At 45.6% G+C, this 17,430-nt stretch overlaps 1 protein-coding gene across 1 annotated transcript in view; it reads left to right on the top strand.

Moving 5' to 3' along the window:
* The window catches only part of col4a5 (collagen, type IV, alpha 5 (Alport syndrome)), a 47,144-nt gene extending 30,163 nt beyond the window's left edge, over positions 1-16,981 (top strand). Inside the window, exons 31-50 of the mRNA XM_083670744.1 lie at positions 1,467-1,634; positions 2,589-2,678; positions 2,806-2,952; positions 3,210-3,308; positions 3,666-3,755; positions 4,155-4,294; positions 4,604-4,730; positions 5,017-5,196; positions 5,316-5,366; positions 5,627-5,812; positions 10,390-10,523; positions 10,772-10,844; positions 11,121-11,192; positions 11,481-11,609; positions 12,061-12,159; positions 12,344-12,556; positions 13,394-13,571; positions 13,875-13,989; positions 14,334-14,506; positions 14,727-16,981. Of these exons, the coding sequence (XP_083526870.1) occupies positions 1,467-1,634; positions 2,589-2,678; positions 2,806-2,952; positions 3,210-3,308; positions 3,666-3,755; positions 4,155-4,294; positions 4,604-4,730; positions 5,017-5,196; positions 5,316-5,366; positions 5,627-5,812; positions 10,390-10,523; positions 10,772-10,844; positions 11,121-11,192; positions 11,481-11,609; positions 12,061-12,159; positions 12,344-12,556; positions 13,394-13,571; positions 13,875-13,989; positions 14,334-14,506; positions 14,727-14,808 (2,546 nt within the window). The 3' untranslated portion in view covers positions 14,809-16,981. The remainder of the gene's footprint in view (positions 1-1,466; positions 1,635-2,588; positions 2,679-2,805; positions 2,953-3,209; positions 3,309-3,665; positions 3,756-4,154; positions 4,295-4,603; positions 4,731-5,016; positions 5,197-5,315; positions 5,367-5,626; positions 5,813-10,389; positions 10,524-10,771; positions 10,845-11,120; positions 11,193-11,480; positions 11,610-12,060; positions 12,160-12,343; positions 12,557-13,393; positions 13,572-13,874; positions 13,990-14,333; positions 14,507-14,726) is intronic.
* The last annotated feature ends 449 nt before the right edge of the window (positions 16,982-17,430 follow it).

Below are 17,430 nucleotides of genomic sequence, written 5' to 3'. Positions count from 1 at the left end.
ATGATCACCCACACCCTATAAGCACCATCACTGGTCTCTTGTGGATGTGTATGATGAATGGGTGTGTATGATGAATGGGTGTGTATGATGAATGGGTGTGTATGATGAATGGGTGTGTATGATGAATGGGTGTGTATGTGGTTGTATCACACCTCACTGCATCTCTTGTCTGAGCACCACTCCGCTCCGGTTGTGTTACCGTCGCTGAGATTGGGTTGGTCACATGGAATGTTCACTTTGAGTATGAAGGGGTTGTTTGGTGAGCACTGGGTGTCACTATGGTATGGCTATGGGTGATCAGGGTGACTGTCTTTTACCAGTTATAGGTTATATTATAGGCTAGTTAGGTTATCAGTTAATGCTAACGGTACATTGATCTTGGGAGTTCACGACAATCTTCTTGTCCCTCTTATTTCTACGTCTTGTTCTGTGTGACTTTAGTTTCTGTCTTGATTGCGTCCGTGATGAAGCCACTTGTGAATCTCATGCACTTGTTTTTGTCACTCTTCCAGCCTTAGAAGCACATGGAACATAGTTCACTTTGATCAGTAAACTGCCATTATAACATCACCTGACTTTCCTGCATGTACACAAAGCACATTACTAACAAACCGCTTAGTCACCTCCACCTTCCCTCAGAGTCCCATTAGTGAAGGCTACTCCTCATGTATCTGATACATGCTATGTTTTAACCCCTTATCCCCCTACCCCCCTACTCCCCCACCTCCTCTGTCTCTCCTACTCTCCCACGCTCGCCGTTGCTCGGCCCGCTCCGCTCCGTTTCGAAATATGTCCCCCCAAGGCGAGAAAGGTACTGTACTGTAGCCTGTCTTGTTCAAACCTTTACATGGTCCAGGTGATTCTAAGACAAGGTTTGCATGACAACACATTAATCTGAAAAAACTTTTTCGTCTGACAATGTTGTCTATGATGACTAACTGGTTTATCTTGGCAGATACTATGATGAACAAGAATGTGTGGGAATGTGTTTTAAGTTAATTCTCATTTCATTTAACAAGACAGAGGTCAACTGACCTTTGAATATAGAAATCAGTTGGCAGAGCGGGGAAGATGATAAATGTAGAGATTATGTTCATACATTACATCCATATGTTACAGTGAGGTCATAGGTGAGTTATCAGTCAGGAAGTTGCATCCTAGACACTGATCTTAGATCAGTTTGGAGTTGTTTTGCTAATGGATATGGGGAAGGATAGATCTGGATAGATGGGCTGATCCTAGATCTGTGTCTACAGGCGACTTCTACCCTGGTTGGAAGTCTCATTGGAAGATGTTGTGTTAGAGTTATGGTCTATTGTTGTATGTGTGTCATGGCAATGACCTAGGTGGCAAGTAGGTGGGAACTGAATCTACCTGCAGTGATTATTAAAGTAATATATGGTCAAATCTAATCTAATTTAAAACCCCTCCCATCCTGACCGTGTCTCTTTCACCTGGCGTTCCAGGATTCCCAGGTGCCAACGGAGCGAAGGGAGACTCTGGTGCTCCCGGACGGGACATTTCAGGCTTGCCAGGAGACAGGGGAAGCCCTGGCTTCCCAGGATCCCCAGGAGGACTGGGACCCGCAGGACCCCCCGGTGGGCCAGGACGTGATGGACTACCTGGCCTGCCTGGTATGATGTCAAATCACTCACTGGCCTTATGATAGTCTGTGTTTCAATGTAATACACCTCCTATAGTAAAATAGTGTCAAAATATTGCTAATTTAGCTTGCTAACTAGTTATTTATCAGTTTTCTTTCTACAAAATGTGGTTAGCTATCAAGTAAATGTTTCTAACCCGTCTCTCTCTCTCTGTCTACTGTATGTTGTTTCTCTAACCCGTCTCTCTCTCTGTCTACTGTATGTTGTTTCTCTAACCCGTCTCCCTCTCTCTGTCTACTGTATGTTGTTTCTCTAACCCGTCTCTCTCTCTGTCTACTGTATGTTGTTTCTCTAACCCGTCTCCCTCTCTGTCTACTGTATGTTGTTTCTCTAACCCGTCTCTCTCTCTGTCTACTGTATGTTGTTTCTCTAACCCGTCTCTCTCTCTCTGTCTACTGTATGTTGTTTCTCTAACCCGTCTCTCTCTCTGTCTACTGTATGTTGTTTCTCTAACCCGTCTCTCTCTCTGTCTACTGTATGTTGTTTCTCTAACCCGTCTCCCTCTCTCTCTGTCTACTGTATGTTGTTTCTCTAACCCGTCTCTCTCTCTCTGTCTACTGTATGTTGTTTCTCTAACCCGTCTCCCTCTCTGTCTACTGTATGTTGTTTCTCTAACCCGTCTCTCTCTCTGTCTACTGTATGTTGTTTCTCTAACCCGTCTCCCTCTCTGTCTACTGTATGTTGTTTCTCTAACCCGTCTCTCTCTCTGTCTACTGTATGTTGTTTCTCTAACCCGTCTCTCTCTCTGTCTACTGTATGTTGTTTCTCTAACCCGTCTCCCTCTCTCTCTGTCTACTGTATGTTGTTTCTCTAACCCGTCTCTCTCTCTGTCTACTGTATGTTGTTTCTCTAACCCGTCTCTCTCTCTGTCTACTGTATGTTGTTTCTCTAACCCGTCTCCCTCTCTCTTGTGTTTCTCCACAGGTGCTAAGGGAGACATGGGTGTGATGGGAGCCCCAGGACCTGGTGGATCCCCAGGAGGCTCCGGAGGCCCTGGCTTCCCTGGACCTAAAGGTACCCTAACCTCTCCTCTGTAACCCACCCCTCAAACACACACACACACACACACACACACACACACACACACACAGATACTGTATATCTTCAGAACAAGATCCTCTGACACCCCATCTCTCCCCAGGTAATGACGGTTTCCCAGGTCAACCAGGTGGACCAGGTGGTCCAGGAGGCAAGGGAGACAGAGGAGAGCCCGGTCTCCAGGGACTCCCAGGCCCCAGCATCCCTACCCAGGCCGTGAAGGGAGCCAAGGGTGATCCAGGACCAACAGGTGACTGTCCATCATCTGACCGCAAACATTCATTGAAAACAGTCATATTTTAGTTTTCAATCTACAGTACAGTAATACCTCATGGAATACCAGGTCTCTCTTGTAAAATAGATAAATAAACGGGTTACAGGTTACATTAAATTGAAAAAAAAGGTTTTTTTAAGGTTTGAGGAATAAAGTTGTTCAATTATGATTTGTCTTCCAAATCTTAGTATTAGTATCTAGTAATGTTCATAAATGATATGTGTGTTCCGTAGGTTTTGGTGGTCAGCCAGGTCAGAAGGGTGTGCCTGGTCTCCAAGGAGATTCCGGAATATCAGGACAGGATGGACGACCAGGACTACCAGGACCTCCAGGTATGATTAACACACACACACACATGAACACACATGAACACACATACACACACACATACACACACACACACACACACACACACACACACACACACACACACACACACACACAGGGAATACATATACACACCTACTGAAAGCACACATAAGCAAACATACTGTATTACTATACTGTGTTCATGCAAAAACACACACTGAAAAACATAAACTGTAGATACACACATACACAGTAGCAGTAGTTCTGACCAAGTGGAAGTAGAAACCGTCCTCAGATTTTTTCCCTCTTCTACCTCCACCAGCCTCCCCTGGTTCTCTCAAGTTTAGCTCTTCTCCTAATGTCCTCTTCACTGTGTTCAGGTCCCAAAGGAGACGCTGGTGCCCCCGGAGGTACAGGCTCTTCTGGAGCCCCAGGAGGAAAGGGCAACATGGGAGAGATGGGATTCCCAGGTGGGTAACAGACGCCCCACAATCAACCCTGCTATACCTAGACCAAGTCTTAGTCCTAGCCAAGACCTAGACCTAGACCCAGACCTAGACACACAACCAAACCCACTAGACCCAGACCCAGACCCAGACCCAGTCCCAGACCCAGACCTAGACCCAGACCCACTAGACTTAGACCCAGACCCACTAGACCCAGACCCAGACCCAGACCCAGACCTAGAGCCAGACCCACTAGACCCAGACCCAGACCTAGATCTGCTCCAGTGAAGGTCACAATCATCCTTCCTCTATGCCTCGACCCCTACTGTATTTGACCTGCTAAAAATGGATATAGAAAGACAACTGGTTTGAGAGATCTTTCTCACTAAATGTATGTTGTAATGATGATTTGTAATGTCACAGGACCCTCCGGAGTCAAAGGAGAGTCAGGTCAGCCAGGTCGATCAGGTGGACCAGGATCCCCCGGATCCCCTGGGTTCCCCGGAGCCAAGGGAGACCCCGGTTCTGGTGGGGTGGGAGCACCAGGAAGTACAGGCTCCAAGGTACTGAATCGTACATTTCTGTTCAATTCAATTCAATACATCTTTATTGTTCCAGAACAGCAATTTGGTTGCAAGAAAATACACCCAAACAGTTGTAATTACAATGTTACATTACAATACATGATAACAGAGCATCTTAAGGTACAGTAAAATGCCAACAAGTCACGTATGGATAGCGTTCTTATTTTGTTCTTCTTATTATCAATAGAGCTATAGTACTTACAACACATACTGAATTGTATGAGCCTCGTATTAGATGAGAGGGTTTTCTCCATCCATAATCTAACTTTATCTACCTCCCTCTCTCAGGGTGATCCCGGTGCGTCAGGATACCCTGGAACTCCCGGGCAGAAAGGAAATCCCGGAGGTCCCGGACTTCCAGGGTTGCCTGGCAACCCTGGCTTCAAGGGCGACCCAGGCCTCCCAGGATTCCAAGGTAGGGCTATCCCATAATAAGAGTGACATTGTGTGATTACTTAAACAGACCTGTAAGATTGTACGCCACTGTATAAGACTAATGTATGAGATTTTATAACAATTATCAAGATGTGATGACTCTTATCTAGACACCAAGAACATATGTACATAATAATGATAATATAATATTATATTTGCCATTTATCCAAAGTGACTTACGGAACCCCAGTACAGTATTGAGCAACATCCCCCTCACATCCCTCTTTGGTATTGAATCTATCTTTTTGTCTGTGCTATTGTGTAAGGTTCTCCGGGTATTCCCGGTCCCAAGGGTCTGGATGGTTCCCCAGGCAGTCCGGGTCTCAGCGGACCCCCTGGCCGCCCGGGAGAATCAGGCCGTGTTGGATCACCTGGTTTCCCTGGCGACAAGGGTCAAGCTGGTCGTGATGGCATCCCTGGACCAGGAGGAGTCAAAGGAGACCCAGGTGTGTGATGTCATCTCTCAGACTACGGTACCCACAATGCCTCTGTCTGAGCTGTACCTATTAAGGGAATAAAATAAACTCCTACCAACTCACTTTCCCATGATTCCATTCTCTTACAGGTCTACCTGGTTTCGGCGGCCCAGGTGCTTCTGGTCGCCATGGGTCACCAGGTGAGTGCAGAGCTCCTCCCGTAGTTGTAATTGTCAAAGGAGATTATAATCTATCATAATCTAATGTAGTACTGTATATAGATGATAGATCATAAAAAAGCATGCATGTGATGCTGAAAACATGTTTATATTTTTCATATATTTGCGTCAATCATTCAGTCTTTTCACTTCATGTCTACAACAATAACCACTCTACATCTCTGTCTCTCTCCGTCATTTCCACCAATCGCTCTAAATGTCCTTCTGTTGTTGCTGTACAGGTGCCAAAGGAGACCCCGGTCTTCCTGGTCTTCCCGGCAGCCCAGGCTTCCCGGGAGGAAAGGGAGATATTGGTTTCCCCGGCTTGCCTGGTTCTCCTGGCAGTGTCGGAGCCCCAGGCCTCTCAGGTGTGGCTCACCAGGGGCCCAAGGGTAACCAAGGATCCCCCGGCGCACCAGGACGAGGAGGTATGTTACTGAGTGATCACGCCATCACTGATATAGCTGACGTTGCTGCCTGGGTTTCTGTCCTGTTTCAGTGAGTCTCCACGTTGGAGTGTTACAAGTAAAACAGAAACAAAACCCATTAAAAGTGTGTTTAGTCATGGGCTGGGAAGAAGACTGGATAGATGAAGATAGAGGGATATTGTAATATAAAACATAGTGTGTATGTACAGTAGCTTGATATATCTCACATTCTCTCTTTGATACTCTATGGCCATCTATCTCTTGTCCCCTTTTCTCTCTTTCTCTCTCTCTCTTTCCCTCTCTCTATCTTTCTCCTTCTCTCTCTCTTTCTCCTTCTCTCTTTCTCCCCCCCCCTCTCTCTCTCTCTCTCTACACAAAGGCAAGTAAAACCAGGCAGCAAACTGGCATACCTGTTACACTATGTGAATGCGTCTTTGCAATATCATTGATTTGCATGGAATTTTACTGTACAAATCATCACTAGTGCTGTATCTAATCTGTGTCACTGAGCACAAACCCACACTGTCCAATCAGAGTTGTGAACACCAAGCACTGAACAAACAAACCGATTGTATCACCACCATGCACACTGCAACCAAACCCCACACCCGCCCTCACTCCCCATCAAGACATGTTGGGGCGCGTCACGCACTAATCAGTGTGTGTTTCACCAAGGGTCCGACCACGTCCCCAAGAGCATGGGTACAACCACATGTTGTCTATGTCCTCCATCAACCCTTCTACCTCTCCATCCATCTGTTTATCCATCTGTCCATCTGTCATCCATCCATCCTTGTGTCTCCTCACCCCCTCTCCCTCCCCTCCCGGTCGCAGGGGAATGGTTCCACGACCTGATATCTCCACCGGGTTGATGTGTGTGTCCTGTATCTGACGATGTGTGTCTTGTGTTTGTTTGTTTGTTTGTTTACCTAAATTAACTGACATTGGTGTAATACTGTGGAGCCAGATACAAACACAACAGTTCTAACTGTACAGTATGATAGAGGGCTATCAAAGACTATTAGTTTGATTATTATATCGAAAGACTATTGGTTTGACTATTATATTTGTCCAAATGTTTTGCAGCTGCAAGACTATAACGTGATAGGGTGTTGTTAATAATCACAGTGCATGGTTTGGCTGAACATGTATTGTACAGCAATACCACACACATACAAATTACTTTATTGTATAGCATTGAACCCCTCTATTCATATAGTTTAGAGTGAGAGTGGTTGGTTGACTCTGGCTCTGCTGTATTCTGTCACTGTGTGTGTGTGTGTGTGTGTGTGTGTGCGTGTGTGTGTGTGTGTGTGTGTGTGTGTGTGTGTGTGTGTGTGTGTCAGTCACCGAATGGGTCATGTGTCCTAACACACCAGAACTGCAGAGCCAGCACAGAGCTGGCCAAACTGGGCTCAGTTACAACTTTAGCACCACAACATCACAAACCTAACAACATAGAGTAACACAGTTACATTTAGCATGGATAAGCCCCCCTCCTATCCCATGTCTGAATCATTGGGACCGTCACCAACTATGTAGTTATACTTTGGAACTTGATACTTCATTATGTCAAATATCCAAAAATATATGGAAAGCTCCCACATACAATTTAGTGGAAGCATCACTGAGCTCAGTTCTGACCCAGCTCTGTGTGAAGCTACTGTAGAATAATCCCCTGGTTGAGTTGTTGGGGATGAGACCGTTGGTATGACATGTACTTCCTGTTTCCTGTGGCTCGGCTCCACCCTCTGTGGTGTGGCCCTGCCTCCGCGATGACACATACGTCCCGCCAGGTCCCAAAGGTCAGAGATCCAGTACCCAGGCTTCTACCGCATGTTTCCATGTTCTGCTGTTCTAGAACCTTCCAGATCTCGAACTCTTATCTGCACCCTGCACCTGTTCTAGAACCCCAGATCTAGAACACCTACTTGCACTGTGATAGAAATGTTGGGTCAGAATCATTGACCAATTACAGTGTTTTTTCTTGCTTAATTTTCTATTCTTGCGTCTTTCACTAATCCCACTGTTCCCTCAGATTGATAAGGCACACTGGTCATAGTATTATTTATAGTTCACTTAAAAATAACTTTTATTTTTGTAGAAGTTACACACTAAGATTTGAGACTGCACACTGTTTATTTTCTGAGATATCAATGAATCGAGTTAACAACCACTAAGTATTTGCATTGGTAGTGATTTAAGATCTATTAGTAACACACAAACTTCTAATACTCATCAAATATATTCATTTTTAATTGTGTTCATACAACTGGCTATGTGACTGTTACTTCTTTGACATAATATGGTAAAGAGATACTGTAAAATGACTTAATGTGAAATGTTTAAGAACTAGAACTAAGACGTAGCTCTTTGCTTTTAAAACTCTTGTAGCCAAATTCTTTTGCTTTATCATATCAGTTGCACACAGCCAAACCACAAGCAGATCAGGCTTATTGTCCAGACAGTGACAGATCAGTAGCCGATATATGCTAATCATTTAACCAGATTCTAATATATTAGATATATATTCGAAATCTCAAATGATTTCCTTAAACATTCCCTCCTCAGCTGATACCATATATTTATAAACACTAGAGGGCGCACTCCCCTAAAAATAGCAATAGCAAAAACCTGTCTTATGGTTTGGCTTTGGCTGCCTCAGAGGCTTGTTAGGGACGGAAGAGAGCTACACAATTCCATGCTAGCAAACTAACTCTGGCTCTGAAGCCTAGCCTTGTCTTGTTTTGTTTGACAGCAATCGTGGCCGGATACAAGGGGGTGCTGGGTCGAGCTACGCCCCCCCAGATTCTTGTCATGCCCACCCCAGTCCAGTCCAGTCCAGTCCTCCTCTACCATGATCACAGACAAAACCTTACATTTTTGTTTTCGTGTAAAATGTCTGGAAACCAATCATTGAATTCCTTTCTCCAAATTGTGTTTATAATAGTTTCTGATTGGCTGGTTGGGCAACGCAAGGCTCCGCCTCAATCCTCACTGATAAAACTCAACAAATCAATCCAAGTCAACTGTGGTTGCGCTTCTGTAGTAGATAGCTCGGTTAGCCCAAGCAAGGAGAACGCTATTAAAGCATAGTCTGATCCTCAATCTTTTCATTGTGTTTATTTGTTGAACCGTTTCAGTTTTTAGTACCGGTAGTTAGATTTCTCGAACATAAGGCTGTTGATAGTAGGCTACTAGGTGGCTAACGCTAGCTCGGTTAGCTAGATTGTTGTTGTTGGGAGTGCATGTTTGTGCATAGCCTAAGAAAAATCATGCGTCGATTTCTGATCACCAAACCATATACTGCCCCAAATGATGTGCCATCCACGCCTAAAAGCCCTACTCCAGAGCAGGCAGAGCATACTGCCGGCCCCAGTACAAGCACTCCCTCTCATTAACAACGCGGCTATAACGTCCGATAAGGGAAAAGGTTCCGCTGCTGTGGGTAATGCCTAGCATGGTTTAAATGACAGCACACCGTTGCAGCCGGTTTTAAAAACCCCATCCGTATGGTTAGCCAAGGTCCTCGAGCATTCAACCCAAGTTGGTATCGTTCTCGACCATGGCTGGAATACTCAGCAAAGCTAGATGCATGTTTCTGCTTCCCCTGTCGAAAAAACTATAATAAAGATAATAAAGATGTCCTCCAAAGATGGGGGGGGTGGTGGCAGGTAAATGTGACTATGACTATATTACATTACATTTACATTACAGTATTTGTTATTTAGCAGATGCTCTTATCCGAGCGACTTACAGTGAAATTACTACAGGCACAGTCCCCCTGGAGCAACTTGGAATTAAGTGCCTTGCTCAGGGGCACAATGGTGGCAGCCCCTGGGATCGAACTCACAACCTTCCGGTGTTTGATATGACTGCAATTTAACTGATGCCCCCCAAAACATTTTCACTGCACCCCCAGTCAAAGCAGGCTGCATCCGGCCCTGACAGCAATAAAACACAGAAACAGACTGGTATCAAGGCTAGAGCTGGTGCTAAGGCTAATGCTAGCACTGGATTTGTGCTCCTTCATTTGACTGCTAGCCTGATGGTGTCGCTATGCTAACTCATGCTCTTGTTTGAACCTCCTTGTGCCGTACCGCCCCGGCTCTGCTATACCGGGGATTCTGGGAATCCTAGGTCCTCCAGGTTAGAAACAATGGTTTGACTCACTGTTGTGACACTGTGGAAGTTTGGGCATGGAAACATGTAATTTTAACCATGTTGTTGATTTCTTGACCCTCTTTTCACCTACCAGGACAGGTTGTGAAATCGAAAAAAGACTGTTGCACAATCAAAATACACCCCAACACACACTTGAGCAACACACATGAGCAACACACACTGATACACAGTCATGCCTCCTGTTGATGTTTCAATGTTTAACATTTTGTGCAATGTTGTCCTAAGTTAAAGCTAGCTACAGAGCAATTGAAATACAGTGTGGCATATCTGTACTTTTTCAATGTAGCCTATTTTGAATACACCACCAGATGGCCTAACCCCCTAAGCCTTTTTGGGTGTTGCGTGTGTGACATTTCCGATCAACTCCTGACCTTTAACCTTTGCATGTGAAGGTGCAACTGGCCCTGAAGGACCCCGTGGCCCCGCAGGCAGTGGAGGAGGCAAAGGGGATAAGGGGATCTCCGGGGCTCCTGGCCAGCCTGGTTTCCCCGGACAGAAGGGGGAAATCGGATCAGGCGGATTACCAGTAAGGAACAGAATCAGTCTTAACTCAACCAGGAATAGATGCTTATTGTAGGAATAGAGTGCTTATTGTAGGAATAGAGTGCTTATTGTAGGAATAGATGCTTATTGTAGGAATAGAGTGCTTATTGTAGGAATAGAGTGCTTATTGTTTAGTGTACAAATTCAGTAGATGAGACAAGTTAGCAGTTTATGTAGTTCAGTCACAGTGATGTCATATGACCTTTGACCTGTCCTGTGTCATGTGACCAGGGTTCTCCTGGCTTTCCTGGTCCAGGCGGGCTGAAGGGAGACCTTGGTCTGCCCGGCGTTCCTGGATTCCCAGGTCAGTCAGGAACAACATTCCCTTTCACATTCCCATTCCCATTACCAGGGAAACTGAAGGTCTGGGAACACGTGTGATTATGGAAGTGTGTGTGTGTGTGTGTGTGTGTGTGTGTGTGTGTGTGCGCGTGTGTGTGTGTTTGTGTTTGATAGAGTATCAAATTATTGCGTGTGTGTGTGTGCGTGCATGCATGTGTGTGTGGACAGCCTTTTAACCTCTCTCTCTCTCTCTCTCTCTCTCTCTCTCTCTCTCTCTCTCTCTCTCTCTCTCTCTCAGGACCAAAGGGAGAGTCTGGTATCCCTGGTGCAGCTGGTACCCATGGAGACCCAGGAGATCTAGGCCCCACTGGTGAGTCTAACCCCCCCCCAACCTTTATTTCAGAGAATGTCCAATGCATGTGTAACCTGTAACAGAGTTGTTGATGTAATGGAATATGCCAATATGATAATGCTTCATGAGCTGTACACATTAGCACAATGTATTGGCTTTTGTCTGGTTTTACTGTTTGTATGTAAAACTCAGTAGGGTTAGAATTACCAGAGCTAACCAAAGTTTATACTCTCAGATCCTTTCTAGTGCACCTCTTCTCTGACAGTGTACTCCTCCCTCTGACCCCCTCTCCCTCTGCCCCCCCAGGACCCCCTGGTGACCCTGGTGTGGCGCCAGCCCCCATCGTGCTGAAGGGAGAGCGTGGCCCCACTGGTCCTCCGGGTGCTCAGGGCGGCCGTGGCACCCCAGGATCACCCGGACTAGAGGGACTCTCAGGTCAGTGGACACACACACACGCACGCACGCACACACACACACACACACACACACACACACACACACACACACACACACACACACATATACAGTATATACACCTGTCTTCGATAGCTAAGAGAATGACCTTCTGGTTGAGTACAGTATCATTGTTAGGAGACTTACAGTATCTAGACATGGAGAGACTATGTAGAGTTAGACTATGTAGAGTTAGTTTGCCAGTTGGCTAGAGTTTGGTAGAGTTATTTTATTCAAAGTTAGGTGAATATGACTGGAGTTAGCAAGAGTCTTCTGAAGACTGAATGGACTGACAGCTGACCAATTACATCACTGTTCTGTATGTATGTACTTTATATTGGACAAGACACACTCTCATATTAATCTACCGTACAGTTGAACCTATTACTCCTTGAAGCAGAGCTGGCTGATTAAGTCCTGTTTCTCCCCCCAGGTCAGCCCGGTGGCCCGGGAGACACAGGTCCCGAGGGTCCCCCAGGCTTCAGTGGTGCCTCAGGCCGTAAAGGAGACTCTGGACCCGCTGGACAGCCAGGTGAGAGGCGTGGAGTGTGTGTCTGTGTCTGTCTGTGTGTATTTTTTAAGTGTGTTTTTGTGTGTGTTACTGATGTTTTCCTTCGGCTCACTTTGTGTGTGTTATGTAGTATTTGGTCATTATCTTCATTAACATTTCCCCTGTCTTCTCTGCTCTGTGTGTGTGTGTTATCGTCTGACCCCAGGTCAGCGTGGCTACCCCGGGCCCCCAGGTTCCGATGGTCTCCAGGGACCTCCAGGCCACCCAGGATCAGCCTCTGTAGCCCACGGCTTCCTCATCACCCGCCACAGCCAGAACCCAGAGGTACCTTTCTGCCCCCAGGGCACCAGCCTCATCTACGATGGATACTCCCTGCTCTACGTACAGGGCAACGAGAGGGCACATGGACAGGACCTGGGTAAGACCATACACACACACACACACACACACACACACACACACACACACACACACACACACACACACACACATATGTATACATGTTCAACTTATGGATGGACTTGGCCGGTCTCCCCGGTCTCCTCGCCTCCACCATCAGGCCTCTGCAGCTCATCCAGAACGCTGCCGCCCATCTGGTGTTCAAACTCCCCAAATTCTCCCATGTCACTCCCCTCCTCCGCACCCTTCACTGGCTCCCGGTAGCAGCTCGCATCAGATTCAAGACCCTGGTGCCTGCCTACCGGGCGGCAAAGGGAACAGCCCCTCCCTACTTGCAAGTAATGGTCAGCCCCCAAACCCCTACCTGGTCACTCCGCTCTTCCACCTCGGCTGCCCGCCTGGCACCGCCGCCTCTACGTGGATACAGCAGTCACGCTACTCGGTCACAGCTTTTCACTGTCCTGGCGCCCCGCTGGTGGAACGAGCTTCCTACTGCTGTCAGGACTTCAGAGTCACTACCTATCTTCCGTAGATTGAAGACCCATCTCTTCAAACTACATCATAACTATCCCTCCTAAAGACCTCTTCATCCCCACTACCCCCCTGTACAAGTTTCTCTCCTGTTAAGAAAAAGAAAACAAAAAAAACATTCCTTCTTCTAGCATTGTGACTGCCTATGGCCCCTGGTCTGAGCATTGATTACTTTATCTTATGATGACTGATGGATAGATGATTCACTTACTTAAACAAATGTATTTGTTGTAAGTTTGGATAAAGGCGTCTGCTAAATGCCATAAATGTAAAATGTAAAATGGATGGATGGCCATGACTATAAAAAACTAACCCCCCTCCCCAGGTACCGCTGGCAGCTGTTTGCGTAGATTCAGCACCATGCCCTTCATGTTCTGTGACATCAACAACGTGTGCAACTTCGCCTCCCGTAACGACTACTCCTATTGGCTCTCCACCAACCAGCCTATGCCCATGAGCATGGCCCCCATCACGGGAGAGAGCATCCAGCCCTTCATCAGCAGGTAGGGATGGAGAGGGAAGGAGGGAGGGAGGGAGGGAGGAGGGTAGAGCCTTTGCCCACGAGCATGGCCCCCATCATGGGAGAGAACATCCAGCCCATCAGCACTAGGGAGGGAGGAGAGGGAGGGAGGGAGGGATAGAGAAAGAAGGATGAAAAAATGGGGAGGCCAGAGTGAGGGTGTATCTAATCATTCCGTGTGTGTGTGTGTGTGTGTGTGTGTGTGTGTGTGTGTGTGTGTGTGTGTGTGTGTGTGTGTGTGTGTGTGTGTGTGTGTGTGTGTGTGTGTGTGTGTGTGTGTGTGTAGATGCGCGGTGTGTGAGGCCCCTGCCATGGTGATCGCTGTTCACAGTCAGAGCATCCAGATCCCTTCATGCCCTGCCTACTGGGAACCCCTGTGGATTGGATACTCCTTCATGATGGTAAGCAACCACACACACACACACACACACACACACACACACACACAAGAATATACACAAACCATTCACAGTAGTAAAGAAAGCAAGCAGAGCAGACTAGCCTATAGTCACATTCAGCAAGCACTGCATTCCTACACACAGCATAATGTACTTTGAAGGTTGAAAGAAATCACATACATATCCTATCCTCTCCCTCCCTCTCCTCCTCTCCCTCCCTATCTTTTCCCCTCCCTCCCTTCTCCCTCCCTCTCCCCTCCCCTGCCTCTTGCTTGCCCTCCCTCTCTTCTCCCCCTCCCTCCCTCTCCCCTTCTCTCCCTCCCTCACCCCCTCTCCCCCACCAACAGCACACCAGTGCTGGTGCAGAGGGTTCGGGCCAGGCCTTGGCCTCCCCGGGCTCCTGTCTAGAGGACTTCCGCAGTGCCCCCTTCATCGAGTGTCACGGCAGAGGAACCTGCAACTACTACGGCAACTCCTACAGCTTCTGGCTGGCTACCGTTGATACCCATGACATGTTCAGGTACGACACACACACACACACACTCTCCTAACCCTAACCCTGACCCTAACCCTCAAATGGGGGAAAAATGGTTAATGAATAACCTCAGCCTTATGTCAGATGTGTGTTATATAGTCTGCTGATAAGGTCCTGTAAGTAGAGAGTTCTAAATTGAGTGAATGCCTACTAGCTCATGCTTCTATCCTTCTAACCTTTGACCCTCCACCCCTGACCCATACAGGAAGCCCCAGTCTGAGACGTTGAAGAATGGCAACCTGCAGACGCGCGTCAGCCGCTGTGTCGTCTGTATGAAGAGGACGTAACAGCGCGGCGGCGACTGTTGCCAGGGGCGACCCACATTGATGAGGATGGATGACCGCTGCAGTGGTGACGTCACCACGGCAACAAGATGGAATTCCAATGGCGTATTGTCTTCCGGAACAACTTAATGGTGCTACTGTGCAACACAGCAAAAAAAAAATTACAAAAAACTGAAAAAATGAATCTTATTTAGTCTTTTTTTTTTTTTAAAAGAAGTACCTCAAAAAGAAACAAAATATCCACAAAAAAGTGCCATGGCGGATGTGTGAGAACAAAAGTGCATTTTAGGGTTTTTTCTCTTTCAAAGAGAAGAGAATTCTTTTTTTTTCTTTTAAAGATGTTCTTTTCTTTTCAAAAATCAATTTTGATGTCGAGGTGCTGCATACATTTCAAATGAGAAGTGCTATTTTTTTTCATTTTTATTTTTTTTCATATTTTTTTTTATTTTACTAAGGAGTTGAATCATCTCCATGTTACCAAATCGGCACTTTGACTTTCAACCTCTGAACATCCCTGAGAGAAGAGATGCACTGATGAGCTTTCTTAGTGAGACTGCGTTTTTCTAGGTTTTCATTCATACTTTCTTTCCGTCATTTGTTTTTTTTCTTCCTTTGGTGGTACTAACATTGTTGTATCCCAGCCTGCTAACTATAGAGGCTTCTTTTTTTCTCTTTTTTTGTAAGTAATAAAATGTGTATATTGTGTAAAACATCTTTTTAGTGTAAGACATAAAACGCTACTAGCTATTATTATGAATTTCTGGGTTCTTTTTTGTTTTGTTCACATCATGCTCACTCACACACATACGCGCGCACACGCACACACACACACACACACACACACACACACACACACACACACACTTGTTCATTCACTCGCTCACTCACTCACTCACTCGCTCACAGATATTGTACAAAGTAAGGCTTCTATGAATGAAACAGTATTTTATATATATAAATAAATATATATTAAAAAAAGAAAAAAGTATATAAATTGTATTTGGCTGTGGGAGGTTTTTCACCATCATTCTTATTTTTTTTTCTCCAAAAAGGTCATTTTACATTTCACATGAAGCTACTGATCGTTGTATCAACCGAACAGCTTTCCCAGTTACTGACCCTCGACCTTGTGTTGTAAGATGATAATGCCAATCACTCAAGCTTTTGTATTCGATTTTTAGTAGTCTTGGTAAAATGGTTAAAATGGGGGTTGATCTTTCTTTATTTGAAAATGGCCCTGGGGTTCGTTCATATACAGTAGGCTGAAATTCAAATCCACTCCAGAATACGTACTTATGTATATTATTGATATGAATTGAAATCCTAAGCTGGTTCTGTTTCGGGTGGTCCCACTAAGAACCAGTGGTACCTGATGTACTGTAGGGTCAAGTAGAGCTATGGGGATGGGGGGAGGGGCTTGGGTGGGGGCAGGGGTGGGGTGGGAGGGGCACGATATTTCCTGTGATATTTTTCAACCTACCTTTTGAATTGTATGTCATCCTGGGGTGCTAAAAGATGTGTAATAATTTCAACAATCTGTTGTTTTTTTGTTTTGTTTTCATGTCATGTTATCCAGAAGTTGTTATAAACTTTTAAGACTGAAATAAACTTGATGTCCATGGTTTTGTGAGGAAACGTGTATCGCCAATTTTCACACAGAGAGAGTCAAACATCCTTGTTTTCTCTGTTGAAATTTAAATCTTCCTTCTTTTCTCCTTCCCTCCTTCCTTCATGTTCCTTCCTTCATACATACCTTCATTTCTTCCTATCTTCCTGACCTCTGTTCTTTCTACTTTCCTCCCTTACTCTCATGGGGCAGGTTTCCCAGACACAGATTAAGCCGAGTCTTAACATAACATTTTCAGTAGAAAATGAATTTTCATTGAAGATGCATTTTAGTCTAGGGATAGGCTTAATCTGTGTCCAGGAAAACGACCCTTGAAGTCATCACTGATCTTGTCCAGGGTGTGACATCAATAGTGTGGAAATCTTTCCTTAGAGATCAGTCATTGCCTACAGGAAGGGGGCAAGGAAGGATGCATTTGAACAGTATTGGAACAGGGCCCTTGTCCTATTTCCTCTGTACCGTGACACCGGCTGTATGGTACAATATTTCTTTGTATTGTCACAATAACATTTGTGCAGTTAACTTCCTACAATAAACCTGAATCCTACACATCTTGGGCTTTCAATATGAGCTAAATTCCAGTGCACACACATTCACAAATCACATGCATACACACACACTTTCACACACACACACACTTTCAGACACACATTTGGAAAATACGCACACACACACACACACACACACACACTCTTCTTCATTTCGGTATGCATAGTTTTCACTTTCAGTATCTCAGCATTTATAAAGTACTCATAATAACATGGGAAAACTGTACTGCTCCTAATAAACCACTAGAGGGAGCCCTGAGCCAATCACTTAATTAAAACCTCACAGGTTAAAAGTGACCATATACACTCACCGAACACTTTATTAGGAACACCTGTACACCTCTTCATGGTGAAGGTGGTGTAATGGTGTGGGGAATGTTTTCTTGGCACACTTTGGGCCCGTTAATACCAATCAATCATCGCTTGAATGCCACAGCCTATTTGAGTCTT

The sequence above is a fragment of the Argentina silus genome (genome assembly GCF_951799395.1).
Source record: "Argentina silus genome assembly, chromosome: 1".
NCBI classification, from domain to species: Eukaryota; Metazoa; Chordata; class Actinopteri; order Argentiniformes; family Argentinidae; genus Argentina; species Argentina silus.
The sequence above is the reverse complement of the archived record's forward strand: the minus strand, read 5'-3'. Positions and strand labels throughout refer to the sequence as shown.